The 20245-nt window shown below is 46.6% G+C and overlaps 1 protein-coding gene across 1 annotated transcript in view; it reads left to right on the top strand.

Moving 5' to 3' along the window:
• CLPTM1L (CLPTM1 like) overlaps positions 1-20245 on the top strand; it is a 346065-nt gene that overhangs the window by 92130 nt on the left and 233690 nt on the right. Inside the window, exon 6 of the mRNA XM_030209834.1 lies at positions 2358-2475. Coding sequence (XP_030065694.1) covers positions 2358-2475 — 118 coding nt within the window. The remainder of the gene's footprint in view (positions 1-2357; positions 2476-20245) is intronic.

Raw genomic sequence — 20245 nt, 5'->3', positions numbered from 1 at the left:
TACTGCAGCGCAACATATGTAGGTTGCAGAGGAAACTCAAAAAGCTACATTGGCTCCCCATCAAAGCCAGAATATTCTTCAAAGCTTGCCCCATCATCTTCAAAATCCTGTTTGGCATGGCTCCTGAATACATGCTAGACCTCATAGACCTATCCCCAAGAAACACTATCCCATAATCTAGAGGATCCTACTACTACATCTACCTAACTGCAGAAGTACAATCTACAAGTCCATTTACACAGCTGGGTTCAGCTATCTGGGCTCTAAATGGTAGAACTCTTTACCAAAGGCCACAAGAAGCATGAACAACTACCTCCAGTTAAGAAAGGAACTACTGTAAAGACATACCTCTTCAGGACCAACCTATAGACAATCACTCTCATGGCCAAACTCTAAATATATTGTAACCACTATACAGCACTGTAACAGCCATCTAATCGCTACATGTAAGCCTCTTTGAACTGAAACTTGTTTTTGGAAATAGTCGGATATAAGAACGAACAAATAAATAAAATAAGAATAACCAGAATAACCAGTGGTCCATGTAGCCCAATATCCTGTTTCCAATAGTGGGCAATCCAGGTCATATATGCAATTCTGTGCATATATCCTTCAAGGACTTTGTCTCACCCTGTTCCGTTAAGATATGGAATAAGTAAGGGATTCCTTGAGTCTCCCAGTCCCGAAAAGCCGCCGAGGTATCCCCCACCGGGAAATCTGGGTTACCTCTAATTGGCAGTAGTGGAGAGTTCTTACTGTCCAGGGAAAGAAACTTGGTTGCCCATTTCCAGGTCTGCTGTAGCGGTCGAACAGTATATCTTGCCGGGCCTAAAATATCTCCCTGCCCTCCCCTCCCCTGCAACCAACTGGCAAAATGTACAGGACCAAACAATTTTGTTTCTACTAAAGTACAAGAAAAATGGGATGTAGAGCGAAACGTGTCTTAGACAGCTAGAAATGGAAAAAACCCGCAGATTTAAAAGTCCCAACCCCCCCTTTGCCCGGGGCAGCTACGCTCTCATTGGAGGGCTCACAATTTAAAGGAAAAAAGTGAGTAAAGTGGTGTGGTAGCCATGTTAGTCCACTTTTAAAAGTAATAGAAAAAAATCAAAACAGAAAATAAAATAAGATGATACCTTTTTTATTGGACTAACTTAATACATCTTTTGATTAGCTTTCAAAGGTAACCCTTTCCAAAAATACTAGGACTAGGGGGCATGCAATGAAACTACAGTGTAGTAAATTTAAAACAAATCAGAGAAAATATTTCTTCACCCAACGCATGATTAAACTCTAGAATTCATTGACGGAGAACGTGGTGAAGGCAGTTAGCTTAGCAGAGTTTAAAAAGGGGTTAGACGGTTTCCTAAAGGACAAGTCCATAAACCACTACTAAATGGACTTGGGAAAAATCCACAATTCCAGGAATAACATCTATAGAATGTTTGTACGTTTGGGAAGCTTGCCAGGTGCCCTTGGCCTGGATTGGCCACTGTCGTGGACAGGATGCTGGGCTCGATGGACCCTTGGTCTTTCCCAGTGTGGCATTACTTATGTACTTATGTAACCCTTCTTAGATTTCCGATCTGAAGAAGAAGGGTTACCTTTGAAAGCTAATCAAAAGATGTATTAAGTTAGGCCAATAATAAAGGGTACCCTCTTATTTTCTTTTCTATGTTTTGATTTATTTCTATTTATTACCTTTAAAAGGAAAAAAGAAAGAGGTGAAATGGGATTTGGACCTGGGTTTCTTGGTATGTAGTTCACTGCATTGACCACCAAGGTAGTCCTCAGACTTGCTTTCTGTTTTGTTCAGAATGCACATAATACCTAATGTTATCACAGAGCCTGGTATTCCTTTTAGTTTCACTTTCAAGGGAGAGGGAAGGAGTCAGCAACCACTGAGGTATTCATGAGAGCTGATGCCTTAATCCCTCCAGTGGTTAGCTGCTCAGTAAGAGCACCATTTTGTACCCTGTGTGTGACTGAAATGAGCCTAAATTCAAACCTCCTTGTTTTTGGACTTAGACATTTCTTTCTGTTTGATTATTGCTGTTGGGATGTTCTAATCTTGGGCTCATCCTAGTCGTGCCCAAAATATGCTCACACATTCCCCCTTGCTATTTGGATGAACTGCAGTGTTAAGATGTCCAAATTCTACCATTCAAAAATCGCAAATTGGATGGTTTTGGCAGATGGATGTTTTTTTGGGCCATTTTGAGACATCTGTGTGCTTTGAAAATGAGACCCATATTGTAGTGTGTGTTAAAATACAACATATTTCACTTGATGTTTCTGATTTTTGCTATTTAGCTGACATTTGTCATGTCATAGGATTTGTTTCTATCCTACTCTAGATAATAAATCGTTCAACAACTGAGCTACCTCTGACTGTGTCATATGATAAAATATCCCTTGGAAAACTCCGGTTTTGGATCCACATGCAAGATGCTGTATACTCCTTGCAGCAATTTGGTATGTTTTTTTAAACATAATTTTATTTTTCTAAAGTAATGAGAAGCCTCAGATTAATAAAGCCTAGCATCAGAACCCTGCTCAGATTCAGTATTACAGAACTGCTATGGAAATTCCATTTTGCTGCATAATCATAAGCTATTTCTGCCTATTTTCCTAACTTCTGTAAGCTAGCACAACCACCCCTCCTGTCCTGTCTTGTTTCAGTACTCTGGTTTTACCCTGCTACCAATCTGCTAAGTTGATATTGTCAAAGTCACCTTTTCAAAAGGTATTAGCAGAAAGCTGCTTTGCATTCAGCTCTTCCCCATATACAGGCTGTTGCCCTCTTCGTCTACCATACTACCATTGTATTGCATAACCCCTCCTCCTAAGTCTCTGCTACCTTCCTATATCTGTTACAATCCACTGCCATTGTTGTTTTTGTTCATATCATCTAGCTGATTCATGAACTTCCTGGTGTTCAAGTATCTCTCCATCCCTAATGAGAGTAATAGGTAGCCACCTATCTGCTATATAGCTTTGTATGCAAGTTGTGGTGTTTGATAATAGTTGGTTTAAATTTTCCATGGCCTGACAGCTTAGGTTGGCTCTATATAACAATGCTGACAATGGAAAATGCCCTAATTTTAGCTGCAAACAGCTGAAAAACCTTTCTGCACATGTGGGTGGAACCACACAGGATTGTGAGCTGTGAGTTTTCCATTGTCTTTCTGTCGCTTGAGTTGGATATTCTCTGTATTGCTCAAGTTCATTTATTTCATTTTGTACCATAAGGCTTCCTCAGCAGTCAGGCTTTTGACAGAGCTGGTTTTTTTTTTTTTTGTGTGGTGGGGGATTATGAATTAAAAGTTGTTTCCTCTCTTGATTTGGCAGACATCAATTTCCCCAGCATGGTTGAAAATGCCACAGTAACAGGAAGTTATCACTGACCGCCAAAACAAAAGTTCATTGCCTATGTATTAGCCATAACACACAGTTATTTAATATGGTCTAGCTTGTCTGGTATGTGTAGTAATGTTCAAACCTCTGTGGCTTTGTCTACTGAACTTTCAACACTGAAGGTAATGGCCTCCTTTGGAGATGATATGCTTGCTACGTTGCAGTTAAAATGGATGCACTTAGGGTCATGTATTGAGGTTGTATTAAATAATCTACAGTATCTGCTATGGTAAAAATTGTGTGGTAAGTTACCATTCATTAACTGCAAGCACAGTCTGTCCTAATTCCCCACCCTGTTCCACGCTATCCACCTAATGTGAATTGGTGCACACCATGAAGCTGCTGCAGTAATAGTGTGCACTAATTTGTAGTCTTGTAACTGGGCACTCCTATTTAGACACCTTGATGCTGCCCAGGTGAGATTCTATTCTATAGTGGCATCTGGGTGCCACAGTTAGACCAGCTATAGACTGGGTGTGGCAGGGATTTGTATAACTTACTACATTCTATAAGTTAGCCATGTAAGTGGGAGACATGCCTATGTACTGCCCATGTGAGTGCCCCCCTTGCATTGACTTACTGCTTACGCATGAAAGTGTACAATTACCCATGAATGAGCTGGTGTTATATACATTTACTTGTGGAAGTGGTGAGTAAATACAGTTACCCAGTTAAGGGTGCTTTAAAATACATAAAGTATTAAAACCACAGAAAATACTCAATTGTTATCTTTGCGTTAACTGTTTGAGAAAATGCAGGGCATACTCTGAAAAGTTACTGCAGAGACTTTACACTAACCATGTGTTAATTGTTATGACTAATATGTGGGTTACTGGACATTTTACTGCACTTTATTTAATCTGTTTTTTTCATAGATATAGTGTTATAATTCAGCCAGAATTTATTTGCTAAATATATGCCTTTGAAGTGAGCTGTTCATTATCTCTTTTATAAAAGCATGAAATTTATATGGTTCAATGTTAGTAGACTAATATTTTTTAAAAAGTTTTATTTAGTAGGTTTTATCTTTATGTTGGACTTTATACACCTGTTATGCAGGCAGTAGCTGAAACATGGCCATGTTAGGGCATTTTGATTAGTTAAAACTTATGTTAATATTATTATCAATAAAATTGGTTTGTGATAGCCCCCCCTTTTTTGTCATACATGACTTCTGTGTTGGCTTTACCTCTGTTTGTGCTTATTGGGGTCTAGTACATGAGGGCCATCTTGTTCCTTAGTGCAAGTAGAACATGGGTGAGACTTGCTTTATAAGGAGGCTCAGTGTTTGGTGCATCGATATCGGTATCGAGGTCGGCGGCGTCGACATCGAGGGAGGCATCGACATCAGGAGCAGAGGTAATGGCTGCTGAGAGACCAAGTCGCGCTGGGAGTAGTGAGGTGTCGAATGGGTCTCCACCTGTCTCGAGGCCTCCTGCTATGCAGGCCCCCCGGGACTGGCCATCGTGGGACCTGATCCCGAGGAGACGTGAGGATTCCACGTCATCCTCGTTGGCACTGAGGAGCCTCGGTGATGGGCATCGAGCGAAGGAAAAGAAGCACCGTCACCGTTCTCCTTCGACACACGGTGCCCAGAGCTCTGGGGCATCGAAGGACTCGGCACCCAAAAACCATCGGCGCCGATAGGATTGCTCCCCCTTCATACAGGAGGTACCGATGCGTTGGCCTCATAGCAGCCTGGCACCTGAGCCTCACCAGATTTTGCCAGCGGATGCTCCACCGACCCTGCAGCCTTCTCCACCAACCCCGCAGCCTTCTCCGATGGCGGCTCTCGATGAGCGCATCCGGGCCCTGCTTCCAGAACTGCTGCTTTGATGTCAGGAGTGCTTGCTCCTGTACCATCTGCTGCAGCGGCGTATGGCCCTTCACCTGCGGTGAGGTCCCCTTCGGTGTCAGCTGCCACCCAGGTCGACTCCCCTTCGTCTTCGGTGGAGGAAGCTTCGCCGCAGTCCTTGCGGGCGTTGGCCTCTCAACATCGCCATTGAGGGCGTCGAGGCAGGCTCAGTCTTGGAGTTCCCTTGGGGGGAGGTACTTTTCGATACTGAAGAGGAGCGTTCGTGGGAGTCAAGAGGAAGATTCCAGATACTTTGCTTCCGATGAGCCGTATGGGATTCCCTCTGAACCTTCCCCTCCACCTGAAGGGAGACTGTCTCCTCCTGAGAGTCTCTCTTTTACATCTTTTGTCCAGGAAATGGCTACTGCTATTCCATTCCCTATGGAGGTAGAGGATGAGCCAAGGGCTGAGATGCTCAAGTTCCTGGATTATCCCTCTCCACCTAAGGAGGCTGTGACTGCTCCTTTGCGTAAGGTACTCAAGAAAGTCCTTATGCGAAACTGGTCATTCCCTCTGTTTGGTCCCGTGAACCTGGGTTGATGAGGTCTCAGTTACCCCACAATTCCATGGTGATGGACTCTGCCCTCAAGAGAGCCAAGAGTACTAGAGACTATGCCTCGGCACCCCCAGGCAGAGAAGCTAGGACCTTGGATTCTTTGGGGAGGAAGACGTATCGGGCCGCTATGCTCGCTGCCCGTATCCAATCTTACCAGCTCTTCACGCGCATTCATTTGCAGAACTCGGTGAGGCAGCTGTCTACCTTGGTTGATGCCTTTCCCTCTGCAGCAGGCTGAGCCTTTTCACCAGGTGGTCAGGCAGTAGAAGACGTGTCGTAAATTCCTGTCCAGGGACGCTTACGATGTCCTCTACTCCCCTCCTCTTCTCTGCCTTTCTCTTGCGCCCTATGGAATGCCTGCTGTATCTGTAACAAACTCCCCTATATCCAGGACCTCTTTATCTCATGTCACCTCCATCTGCTCGCCATAACAGAAACCTGGCTCTGCCCTGATGACTCTGCTTCAGTCGCAGCCCTCTGCCATGGCGGTTATCTTTTTTTCACATACTCCTCGCCCTGCTGGCCATGGGGGCGGTGTTGGATTACTTCTCTCTTCCTCCTCCAGATTTCAACCCCTTCTTCCACCTCAATCTCACTGTTTTTCCTCCTTTGAAGTCCACTCTATCCGCCTTTTCTCTCCTCTGGCTCTTCGAATAGCGGTCATTTATCGTCCCTCTGATGTCCCTTTCATCCTTTCTCAGTGACTTTGATGCTTGGCTTGCCTTCTTCCATGATTCTTCCTCCCCCTCTCTCATCCTTGGTGACTTTAATATTCCTGCTAATGATCCTTCCAACTCTTATATTTCCAAGTTACTCGCTTTAACGTCGTCCTTTAATCTCCAACTATGCTCCACCTCCCCCACTCATCAGAATGGTCACTGTCTTGATCTCATCTTCTCCTCCAACTGTTCACCCTCTAGTTTCCTTGCCTCTGATCTTCCCCTCTCTGATCACCATCTTATAACTTTCACACTTAAATCTCCTCCCTCCCAGTCCCGTCCTATCTTATCTAATTTATCTAGGAATCTTCATGATATTGACCCTTCATCTCTATCCTCCCATGTTTCAAACCTCCTCTCTAATGTGGCACCATCCACGTCTGTCAACGAGGCTGTTTCTTCTTACAACAATACTCTATCCTCTGCCTTAGACACTCTTGCACCTTTGATGACCCGCCCTATAAGGTGTACAAAATCCCAACCTTGGCTGACTTCTAATATTTGCTACCTACGTTCCTGTACCCGCTCCGCCGAACGCCTCTGGCGGAAATCTCGGGCCCTTGCTGATTTCTTACACTTTAAGTTCATGCTGACCTCCTTCCAATCTGCTCTTTTACGCGTCAAACAGGATTATTATATCCAACTGACCAACTCTCTTGGCTCTAACCCTCGACTTCTCTTCACCACATTGAACTCTCTCCTCAAGGTGCCCCCTCCCACAACTCCCCCTTCATTATCTCCTCAGAACCTTGCTGAATTCTTTCACGACAAGGTTCAAAAAGGTAAACCTTGAATTCTCTACCTTGCCACCTCTCCCTCCACTAGTCCGTTCCCCTCTCTCTCCTTCCCCTCAATCCTTTTCCTCCTTTCCTGAAGTTACTATAGGAAACTACACTTCTCCTTTCTTCCTCAAAATGTACCACTTGTACCTCTGATCCCATTCCCACCCACCTTCTTAATGCCATCTCACCTGCTCTTATTCCTTTTATCTGTCACATTCTCAACCTCTCACTTTCCACTGCAACTATCCCTACTGCCTTTAAACATGCTGTGGTCACACCTCTCCTTAAGAAGCCTTCACTTGACCCTACTTGTCCCTCTAATTACCGACCCATCTCCCTCCTCCCTTTTCTCTCCAAATTACTTGAGCGTGCTGTTCACCACCGCTGCCTTGATTTTCTCTCCTCACATGCTATTCTTGACCCACTACAATTTGGTTTTCGCCCTCTCCACTCAACCGAAACTGCGCTTACTAAAGTCTCCAATGACCTATTACTGGCTAAATCCAGAGGTCAATATTCCATCCTCATTCTTCTTGATCTTTCTGCTGCTTTTGACACTGTTGATCACAGCATACTTCTCGATACCCTGTCCTCACTTGGATTCCAGGGCTCTGTCCTTTCCTGGTTCTCTTCCTACCTCTCCCTCTGCACCTTTAGTGTTCACTCTGGTGGATCCTCTTCTACTTCTATCCCTCTGCCTGTCGGCGTACCTCAGGGTTCTGTTCTTGGTCCCCTCCTCTTTTCTATCTACACTTCTTCCCTTGGTTCATTAATCTCATCCCATGGCTTTTCCTACCATCTCTATGCTGATGACTCCCAAATCTACCTTTCGACCCCTGATATCTCACCTTGCATCCAAACCAAAGTTTCAGCGTGCTTGTCTGACATTGCTGCCTGGATGTCTCAACGCCACCTGAAATTAAATATGACCAAAACCGAGCTTCTCATTTTGCCCCCTAAACCCACCTCCCCGCTCCTTCCGTTTTCTATTTCTGTTGATGGCTCTCTCATTCTCCCTGTCTCCTCAGCTCGAAACCTTGGGGTCATCTTTGACTCTTCTCTTTCCTTCTCTGCTCATATCCAGCAGATCCCCAAGACCTGTCGTTTCTTTCTTTACAACATCCGTAAAATCCGCCCCTTTCTTTCCGAGCACTCTATCAAAACCCTCATCCACACCCTTGTCACCTCTCGTTTAGATTACTGCAATCTGCTTCTTGCTGGCCTCCCACTTAGTCACCTCTCCCCTCTCCAATCGGTTCAAAACTCTGCTGCCCGTCTCGTCTTCTGCCAGGGTCGCTTTACTCATACTACCCCTCTCCTCAAGCCGCTTCACTGGCTTCCTATCCGTTTTCGCATCCTGTTCAAACTTCTTCTACTAACCTATAAATGTACTCACTCTGCTGCTCCCCAGTATCTCTCCACACTCGTCCTTCCCTGCACCCCTTCCCGTGCACTCCGCTCCATGGATAAATCCTTCTTATCTGTTCCCTTCTCCACTACTGCCAACTCCAGACTTCGTACCTTCTGTCTCGCTGCACCCTACGCCTGTAATAAACTTCCTGAGCCCCTACATCTGGCCCCATCTTTGGCCACCTTTAAATCTAGACTGAAAGCCCACCTCTTTAACATTGCTTTTGACTCGTAACCACTCGCCTCCACCTACCCTCCTCTCCTCCTTCCTGTACACATTGATTTGCTTATTTTATTTTTTGTCTATTAGATTGTAAGCTCTTTGAGCAGGGACGGTCTTTCTTCTATGTTTGTGCAGCGCTGCGTACGCCTTGTAGCGCTATAAAAATGCTAAGTAGTAGTATTTTAATGTGGCATCCTGAATCGCTGCTCAGGGTATAGTGATGTGCAGACTCTCATGGCTGCGTATCTCTGACTTGTATCATTCAGTCCAGCAGCGGATGGCGGATGTACCTTGCCGGGGGGATAATCTTTTTGGTGAAAAAGTAGAGGATCTTGTTGACCAGATATGGAAGCATAATGATACTATGGGTTCTCTCTCCCACTGGGTGCCTTCTGCTACAACCTCCTCAACTAGGAGGTTTTTGATGGGAAGAGGAGTGCTTCCTATTCCTATACTAGGCGTAGGTACACTCCAGCATCTCGCACTCAGCCTGGTCCTTTCGGGAAACAGGTCTTCAGATCAACCTCCTGGAACTATGGACGATCTGGAACGCTCTGAAGGCTTTCAGAGACAGGCTGTCCAATCAAATTATCTTGATTCAAACAGACAATCAGGTTGCGATGTACTACACCAACAAGCAGGGAGGCACTGGATCTCACTCTCTGTGTCAGGATGCCAACCAGATGTGGCTTTGGGCACGCCGTTATGGCATGTTGCTCCAAGCCACTTCTCTGGTAGGTGTAAGCAACAGTTTGGCTGATAGGCTGAGCAGGGTAATGCAATCTCACGAGTGGTCACTGAATATGGGTGTTGCCCGCAAGATCTTCCGAGCGTGGGGCACCCCTTTGGTGGATCTTTTTGCCACTCAGATCAATCAGTTATGTTCCAGGCTTCAGGCCCACAATAGACTAGCGTGCCTTTCTCCTTCATTGGGGAACAGGCCTTCTGTACGCGTATCCTCCCGTACCTCTAGTAGGGAAGACTTTGCTGAAATTCATGCAAGACTGCAGGACCATGATCCTGATTGCACCCTACTGGCCGCACAAGATTTGGTTCCCTCTTCTTCTGCAGTTGTCCTCCGAAGAACAGTGGAGATTGGAGTGTTTTCCATCCCTCATCACTCAGAACGAGGGGTTGCTTCTACATTCAACCTTCAGTCTCTGGCTCTCACGGCCTGGATGTTGAGAGCCTAGAATTTGTCTCCTTGGGTCTTTCAGAGGGTGTCTCCCGGGTCTTGCTTCCAGGAAAGATTCCACGAAAAGGTGTTACTCTTTCAAATGGAAGAGGTTTGCCGTCTGGTGTGACAGCAACACCCTAGATCCTCTCTGTTGTCCTACACAGACCCTGTTTGAATACCTTCTACACTTGTCAGAGTCTGGTCTCAAGACCAACTCTGTAAGGGTTCACCTCAGCGCAATTAGTGCTTATCGGCGTTTAGAGGGTAAGCCTAACTCTGGACAGCCTTTAGTTGTTCACGTCATGAGAGGTTTGCTTTTGCCAAAGCCCCCTGTCAAACCTCCACCAGTGTCATGGGATCTCAACGTCGTTCTCACCCAGCTGATGAAAGCTCCTTTTGAGCCACTGAATTACTGCTATCTGAAGTACTTGACCTGGAAGGTCATTTTCTTGGTGGCTGTTACTTCAGCTCGTAGGGTCAGTGAGCTTCAGGCCCTAGTAGTGGATGCACCTTATACTGAGTTTCCTCACTACAGAGTAGTCCTCAGCACTAACTCTAAGTTCCTGACGAAGGTGGTGTCTGAGTTCCATCTGAACCAGTCAATTGTCTTGCCAACATTTTTTCCCGTCCTCATGCCCACCCTGGTGAAAGCAGCTTGCGCACCTTGGACTGCAAGAGAGCATTGGCCTTTTACGTGGAGCAGGCGAAGCCCTTCAAACAGTCCGCCCAGTTGTTCGTTGCCTTTGATCCTAACAGGAGGGGAGTCACCATCGGAAAACGCACAATCTCCAATTGGCTAGCAGATTTGTATTTCCTTCACTTATGCCCAAGCTTGGCTGACTCTGGAGGCCCGTGTCACAGCTCATAATGTTAGAGCCATGGCTGCGTCGGTGGCTCACTTAGGCCAAGATACACTAAAAAATCATTAAAGCCCTTCCCTTACCGATTCCCTTAGCGAATCGGTAAGGAATGGGTATGCATCAAGGAATAGGAATGCAAATGAGCTGCTCATTGTAGCTCACTTGCATTCTCTATTCCATCGTTAAACAGTCGGCCGGTTGAGCATGCGCAGAGCAGCCAAGTGTTAGGCGAGGCGGGCCAGGGAGGAATGGAGAGAAGTCTGAAGGGAAGCGATCAGCTGTTGCTTGCTGCAGCGCCTTCACACGGAGGTGAGAGGCGCTGTGAGGGCCCGGCCCAGTGGCAGACGGAGAGGGGAGGGTGGAGGGGAACGGCGATGGTGACGACCTCAGGGGGGGCGGCGGGGGCGGGGCCACGGGGTGCAGAGGATGGCGGGGAGGCCGGTGCTGCGGGAAACTGTCATTTCAATGCAGGGGGGAGGGGGTGGCGTTGGCGGCATCGGAAGGGGAAAAATGCCAAGTGCACGTCAGGGACGTCCTTGAAGGACGTCCATGTTAGGCACTTTAGAAAGACGTCCCTGACGAGCACTTGGGACACGCAGCTTGTTCTTTTTTTTTTTTTACATGGGTGTTAGGCGCTTTCCCAATGGTCTCCATGGGTCCGTTCACAGCAGCCCCAGCCTAACGAGAGGTGCAGACCTCGCGCTAAGTTTTTCACGGTAAGGGGAATCGGTAAACGTTAGTGCATCTCATTATAATAGCCTTGCAATGGTAGTGCAGTTCCTTTGGATCATTTGCATTCTGTTTTCCTTAGCTGCTACCGTGATCGGAAAATGGCCTTTAGTGCGTGCCAGGGTTTACTATTTGCTCGTTAATGGCTCGTTAAGTTTAGTGCATCTGGCCCTTAAAGTCAGCCTCCTTTGAAGAGATTTGCAAAGCTGCAATGTGGTCTTCAGTTCACACATTCACATCTCATTACTGCCTTGAGCAGGATACCCGACGTGACTGTCGGTTTGGGCAATCAGTGCTGCAGAATCTGTTTGGGGTTTAGAATCCAACTCCACCCCCCTTGGCTCATTTTATTCTGTTCCAGGTCGCACTCTTGGGTAGCAGTATATAGTTTCAGGTTAACCTTTAAGTCCTCGCCGTTGCGAGGGCCAGTTGACCAATGTTTATTGTTTTCAGTGAACCTGGATGCTAGGGATACCCCACGTGTGAGACTAAGCATCCTGCTTGTCCCCGGAGAAAGCGAAGATACTTACCTGTAGCAGGCCAAAAGATGGCCCAAAAACGGGGGTGTCATTTTATATTTGAGTCCCCTCCTTTCTCTGAGGTGTCCTGCCACAGTCAGCGTTGCCCCCATCCCCAGGCCTACTTTACGGGGATTTCCACATGTGAGTACATTATGTCCTGCTTGTCCTCAGAGAAAGCAAAGTTACTTACCTGCAGCATGTGTTTTTCAAGGACAGCAGGACATATGTTCTTATATAACTTCCCACCTCCCTGAGGAATAGAATTCTCTATCCTTTTATATTGAACTGTGGGTCCCGTGCAAGTTTGGTGGGAAGGCATGAGCACATATGTGGTTGGGCCTGCCAAATGCTTCAAGAAGATCAGTGTTGGATAACGCTGTGCTGGGGCTCTGTGGATGATGTTACCCACATGTGAGAACATATGTTCTGCTGTCCTCTGAAAACACCTGCTACTGATGAATAACTTTGCTTATCGCACTGAATTTCATTTGCAGTCTTGGGATCTCTGTAACAGATTTGTTTTGGTTTTAATGCCTCTATGCAACACTCCACTAATGTACAAATTTTGGAAACCCATTTAAAAACCCATTTGGGTTTAATTCCCACTGCAGCTCCTTGTGACTCTGGGGAAGTCACTTAACCCTCCATTGCCCCAGGTACAAATAAGTATCTAATATAATAAAACGCACCGTGAACGTTCTAATGAGGACAGCGTTCTGAAGCCATCTGACGTCACTCCCTGGCTGTAGGGTTCGTGGTGTGAAGCCACCCAGCCGTCTCTGCCCCGCCCTCGCGTCTAAACAAACAAATCCGGAAGCGAAGCGTCAGGGAAGGAGGCGGCGCTCCCGACGTCTAGCTTTCCCTTCGCTGTGTTCCGCCTTCAAAAAAAGGCGGAACACAGCGAAGGGAAAGCTAGACGTCGGGAGCGCCGCCTCCTTCCCTGATGCTTCGCTGCCGGAAACGCCACGGAGGTAAAGTTAAAAAGAATAAAAAAAACAAAAAAGGGATGCATGGATGCGAAGGGGGGGGGGGGGAGAAGAGGGCGGGCCAGGCTGGGACATGGGAGAGAGAGGAGCATGGATGCGAGGGGGGGCCATGGAAGGGAGAGAGGGGACTTGCTGGAAAAGGATGAATGGAGGCAGCAGGGGACAGAGGAGCATGGATTGGGAGGGCAGGGCTCAGGGAAAGAGGGAAATTGCTGAAAAGGGATGAATGGAGGGGGCAAGGGACAGAGGAGCATGGATGGGCATGGATTGGGAGGGCAGGACTCAGGGAGAGAGGGAAATTGCTGGATAGGGATGAATAGAGGGGACAGATGGGCATGGATGGATATGGATTGCAGGGCAGGCCTCAGGCAGAGAGGGCAATTGCTGGATAGGGATGAATGGAGGGGCCAGGTGACAGAGGAGCATGGATGGGCATGGATTGGAAGGGCAGGACTCAGGGAGAGGGGAATTGGTGGATAGGGATGAATGGAGGGGACAGATGGGCATGGATAGATATGGATTGCAGGGCAGGCCTCAGGCAGAGAGGGGAAATGCTGGATAGGGATGAATGGAGGGGGCAGTGCCCATGGAGAGAGGGGAATTGCTGGAAATGGATGAATGGAGGGGGCAGGGGACAGAGGAGCATGGATGGGCATGGATTGGGAGGACAGGACTCAGGGAGAGAGGGAAATTGCTGGATAGGGATGAATAGAGGGGACAGATGGGCATGGATGGATATGGATTGCAGGGCAGGCCTCAGGCAGAGAGGGCAATTGCTGGATAGGGATGAATGGAGGGGCCAGGTGACAGAGGAGCATGGATGGGCATGGATTGGAAGGGCAGGACTCAGGGAGTGGGGAATTGGTGGATAGGGATGAATGGAGGGGACAGATGGGCATGGATAGATATGGATTGCAGGGCAGGCCTCAGGCAGAGAGGGGAAATGCTGGATAGGGATGAATGGAGGGGGCAGGTGACAGAGAAACATGGATGGCCATGGATTGGGAGGGCAGGGCTCAGGGAGAGACTCACTCTCTCTCTCACACACTCACACTTTCACTCTGACTCTCAAACAGTCACTCTCACATACACTCTCCCAAACATACACACTCCGAGGAAAACCTTGCTAGCGCCCGTTTCATTTGTGTCAGAAACGGGCCTTTTTTACTAGTCTGTATATACTATGTAAACTGCTTTGAATGTAGTTATAAAAACCACAGAAAGGCATTATATCAAGTCCCATTCCCTTTATATAATAATATAGTGGATTTGGCTACTGAAATCTTAGGATCGATTGGTGGTGTACAGGTAACTGAAGAATGTAAATAACTTTACTGGGCATTTAAATTTAAGGCCACGTTTTCCCGGATTTCTACAGTCTTATGCATTTTCTTAAAATTGCTAAAATATGTATTTGAAGTATTCAGAGACCGCATTTCCAGCTTTGCTTAAGATTTATTATTTACCAGTGAAAGTGCATGTTTGGAGCAGTTAGTATTTGAAGTCAGACAAGCTGGACGATAGGAATATTGGAACAGTTCCTTGTGGTTTTGATTAGAGCTGCATAGCTTATTTTGTGTTTTTCTTTTTTAGAATAAATTGCATTTTCATTCCTAGGATGTAACAATTTGGTGAAAGGTTCATATATTTGCAGATGTTTGTAAATGTACTCAGGAAAGGAGGAAATCTTTGCCAGGAGGTTCTTCCTTTGTATCTAGGTTTGTGTTTATTTCCCTCTAAATATCTGTTGTGGTTAGAAAATAGGCAGTATCTGGACAATATTCAAAGTGATTTAAGTCCTGCCCAGTTAAATCATTTACCGCTCCCTAAGTGGCGGTGTTCAGTGGCACTGTCTATTTGAATATCACCACAGTCCACCCAGCAAAAAAGTGGGCAGATCAGGGGCAGTGTTTGGGAGGAGCTGGGGTTTATGTGTGTTCTGGTTTATGTGAGTGCTGACAGTATGCAGTGCCAGCACCTGCATAGCTATGTGGGTGAATTTAGAACAGCTCAGAAGCTGCCCTAAATTCACCCGCTTAGCTGTGTGGGCTCTGGCACCGAATATTGGCTGGGACCCACATAAAAAAAAGTAAAATAAAATTTCCTGCTGATCTACCCCATCATCCAACGCTCTCACTCTCCTATTTAGCAAAGCTACTGCTGTCTCCAGGAGCATCTGGGTGAAAATATTGAACACCTGCTGCCAATAAGGTTGCAGAACTGGAGAGAACCACCACATGTGACCATAAGTCCCTTGATGCCCACATCCCCTCCAGCACCAATCTGTCCTAACATCATACATTTTCAAAAGTGTTATAGGGGTATAGATACTAACACAGAAGCACCTTATATCCATTCGCTACAATCCATGCAGACATTCCCAAACTATTAGACCTTTGCCATACTTCCTCCTATTCTGTCAGACTCGAAACTTCCTTAAATCACTCTCCCAGTTTCACATATATTTCAGTTTTCGTTCCCTTCTGCAATTCAAAACAATAATAAATTTAAGAGACTGCTCCCTTGTTGTCAGTCGGGCCCAGCCATTTCTCAAAATTATGTTTTCCTTGCCTCAAATCCTGTAAGAGAGATGTCCTACAGAGGTAATGCTTCACCAGCAGATAGGGAAAGATATCCCTCGGCAGGAATCTGTACTGGATTTGCAGGTCCTCAAAGCCTTTCACGTGTCCCCCACAAAACATCAAAGACCTGTCCCACACACACCAACCCACCCTCTTCCCACCTACAAAACAGGGCTTGACCCTTCCCCGGGCAAAATTCCACATTATAATGAAGAGATGTATACCAAGAGTACTGCTTCTCCCCACAACAATCTCTTTTGCAGCTGCCTGCAAGCCCTCATAGTAAGATTACTGTAGGGACCCCCTGGCCCTAACCCCAACATTCAGCCTCCAGGATGCTATGGAAGGTGTATCAGGGGGACATCATCCCTCGCCTGTTACTGTAGCTCCATCCATTGTTCAGTCTCTCAAGCCAACAGGTCTTAAGCTATACTACATGATATTTTTTATTGGGCACCACTAGCCCCCCCCCCCCCCCAATCCCATCTATGGTGCCACATATCTGCTTGGCCCGATGCGAACGACGTCCTGCCCAAATGAAATGAGAAAGCATCTTCTTAATTCTTTTCAAGGCACCATCTAATCCTCACAGGTAGCGTAGAGAAAAGGTAGAGCAACTGTGGCAAAACCGTCTTTTTTTTTTACCGTGTCAATGTGCCCTACCCAGGACAAACTGAGCTACTACTACTACTACTATTTAACATTTCTAGAGCGCTACAAAGTGTACGCAGCGCTGTACAAACACAGAAGAAAGACAGTCCCTGCTCAAAGAGCTTACAATCTAATAGACAAAAAGTAAAGCATTTAAATTTAAAATATTTAAGCAGTCAAGCACAAGAGAACAGTCACAGAAGGACAGAAGATGTTGAAGGGTGGTCAGTGTGATTAGGTGTAACTCTGGTTGGAGTAGTGGGAGAAGGTGATAGAAGAATAGAAATGGGTGAGGTAAAGTAATGAGTGGGTTGATAGGGAGGTTATATAAGACATGTCACTCTAGGGGTGGGTGGGTAGAGGGGTAGGGTGGGTGGAAGCAGGAGAAGGTATTCTCTGCAGCCTATCTGTGAGATGGAAAATGCTCTCTGAAGCTGCTGCTATAAGTTGTTAGTTTTCTCTCCCTGAAAGAGATCCAAGCCACACCCACGAAGTTCAAACTGTCAGTGGGGAGGGTGAGGGGAGGAAATGGCAGTGCTTGATGAAAAAGAGAGCTCAGTTTGATAGGAGATATACTATAGGATGTCATTCTGAGGCCAGGCTCAGGGTTGCCAGGTGGAAAATTTTTTTCCAGCCCACTGGAGCCCAAAAAACAGCCCAAAAACCGCCCAAACACAAACCCCGCCCCTGACACCCCCACCCCCGCGTCATCACCCCCGCCCCCGCCGTCATAAACCCCGCCCCCCGCCGTCACCGGCCCCGCCTCCCACGTCACCGGCCCCGCCTCCCCGTCATCGGCCCCGCCTCTCACGTCATCGGCCCCGCCTCCCCGTCATCGGCCCCGCCTCCCCGTCATCGGCCCCGCCTCCCACGTCATCGGCCCCGCCTCCCACGTCACTAACCCCGCCCAAAACGTCATTAATCCCACCCAAAAACGTCACTAACCCCGCCCCCCCCGCGGCCGAAAAAACCGCCCGAAGCACAAAAACCAGCCCAAAAAACCGCAACCCGCCGCGGGCAAAAATTTCCCGCGGCGGGTCGCGGAAAACCGCCCAATTGGGCGGTAAAACCGCCCACCTGGCAACACTGGCCAGGCTAAGTCTAAAGCAGGAGAAGGTGTTCTCTGCAGCCTATCTGTGAGATGGAAAATGCTCTCTGAAGCTGCTGCTATAAGTTGTTAGTTTTCTCTCCCTGAAAGAGATCCAAGCCACACCCACGAAGTTCAAACTGTCAGTGGGGAGGGTGAGGGGAGGAAATGGCAGTGCTTGATGAAAAAGAGAGCTCAGTTTGATAGGAGATATACTATAGGATGTCATTCTGAGGCCAGGCTAAGTCTAAAGCAGGAGGAGCTGATCCCACCCTTCCAGATCCCTATCAATCTGCCTTCACAAGGGAATATCTTTCAAATCGACAAATTGGTCTCTGCCTCCAGTTTGACTTCTCAAGTACTTAATGCCATTTTAACTCACCTGAATGGAAACTGAACTTTCAGAGCTCAATGGCAAGGTTAGGTTAAGAGCCTCCAACTTAGTCATGTTAACCTAAAACCCTGATACATGTCTATAAGTGTCCAGCTCTTGTATTGCCACCACAAGGGATTCCTGAGGATTGGTCATAGTGAACAAGACATTGTCTGCAAAGAGACTACATTTTATGATCCCTACCATGAGCCCAGTAATCTCCCCCCCTGCTCCCACACTCGCTGGGCAAGTGGCTCAATCACTAGGGCAAACAAAAGTGTTGAGAGGGAGTTCTCAGATGTCTCTGAATACCTCTTCCCCATGCATCTTTAGGCACGCTAATAGGCATGGAGTAGATCCAGCTCAGGAACTGATGTCCCAGCCCCATCCGACCCAACACCTGAAACATGAAGGGCCAAGACACCTGGTCAGAGGTGGTCTCCGTATCCACCGAGAGCAAACGAATAGCCTGATTTCTCTGGGCCTCATCTGTCAAATTCAGCACCCACCTTATCCCCTGTCTGCCTCCCCACCACAAATCCCTACTGGTACAGGTGCACTAGCTTAGAAACCATTCCCATGAGCTGATTTGTTAGGATCCTGGTGAAAACCTTAGTGGGTGGTAAGAACTGCACTGAGTCGGGTCCTTCCCCTCCTTCAGGATGTGTAATCCCTGCCAGCCACATGTAATAGGGCAGCTGAGACCCCTCCTCCAATGAATTAAAAGGTCGTAACAGCTGGGCCACCATCACATGCTGGAAATACTTAAACAATTTCACTGTAAAGCCATCAACCCCTGGTGATATCTCAGGTTTCATAGAGTGCAGAGCACGGCTCTACTTCCGAGCGTCTGATAAATATGGTTTCCAAGACTTGATTTCTCGGTTGCGCGATCAATTAATTCTTTGTCCTCCCATTTTTAGAAAATTATGCTTCTTGAAAATAGTTAATACCATAGTCGCAGTTGTTACAGTTTCATTATGGAATTCCTTTCCTTACCATATTAGGATTGAACAAAACTGCTTGAAGTTCCGAAAAAAAAAAAAATTAGACATACTTTTTCAATCGACCTTTAATAGCTTGGTAATTCACTTGGATTGCTGTTGAGCTCATTTTTATGTTATTTTGTATTTTACATTTTCAGTGAGTTGTTATTGTTGTAATTTCCCAACTGAACTTTTTCAGTTTTTGTAAACTGTGTTTAACTCTCTGTCTAGGGGAAATAGCAGTTAAGAAGACTATATTTGACATTGACATGTCACCTTCACACACAAAATCGGTCTGTCTAATAACTCCACCTCCCTTTCCCATTCTTTCCTCAGGTATATCCCTCCAAGTAAGTCTTGATATCCTGAGCCCCCACAGCCACCTCAGGGGTATATAAAGACTATAAAATTTAAGAAACCATTCTTATATGCTCTGATCATCTACAAGATCCACCCCGCCCTTCCCTTAATATGGATAATATTACTCATAGTATACCGCAGCTTCAGTCTGTTTGCCCACAAGTGGCTGGTCTTATTAAATTCAAAACAGTGCTGCCATAGAATTTGTAGGTGAAACTGCAGCTCCTCCATCTCTCTATTCACCAGTCTCTTCCTCATTTCCCCAAACCATATTAAGATATCATAAGTACATAAGTACATAAGTAGTGCCATACTGGGAAAGACCAAAGGTCCATCTAGCCCAGCATCCTGTCACCGACAGTGGCCAATCCAGGTCAAGGGCACCTGGCACGCTCCCCAAACGTAAAAACATTCCAGACAAGTTATACCTAAAAATGCGGAATTTTTCCAAGTCCATTTAATAGCGGTCTATTGACTTGTCCTTTAGGAATCTATCTAACCCCTTTTTAAACTCCGTCAAGCTAACCGCCCGTACCACGTTCTCCGGCAACGAATTCCAGAGTCTAATTACACGTTGGGTGAAGAAACATTTTCTCCGATTCGTTTTAAATTTACCACACTGTAGCTTCAACTCATGCCCTGTAGTCCTAGTATTTTTGGATAGCGTGAACAGTCGCTTCACATCCACCCGATCCATTCCACTCATTATTTTATACACTTCTATCATATCTCCCCTCAGCCGTCTCTTCTCCAAGCTGAAAAGCCCTAGCCTTCTCAGCCTCTCTTCATAGGAAAGTCGTCCCATCCCCACTATCATTTTCGTCGCTCTTCGCTGTACCTTTTCCAATTCTACTATATCTTTTTTGAGATACGGAGACCAGTACTGAACACAATACTCCAGGTGCGGTCGCACCATGGAGCGATACAACGGCATTATAACATCCGCACACCTGGACTCCATACCCTTCCTA

This window comes from Microcaecilia unicolor, chromosome 1 (assembly GCF_901765095.1).
Source record: "Microcaecilia unicolor chromosome 1, aMicUni1.1, whole genome shotgun sequence".
In the NCBI taxonomy this organism is placed as follows: Eukaryota; Metazoa; Chordata; class Amphibia; order Gymnophiona; family Siphonopidae; genus Microcaecilia; species Microcaecilia unicolor.
Note: the sequence above shows the minus strand (reverse complement) of the source record. Positions and strands in the feature narration are given on the sequence as shown.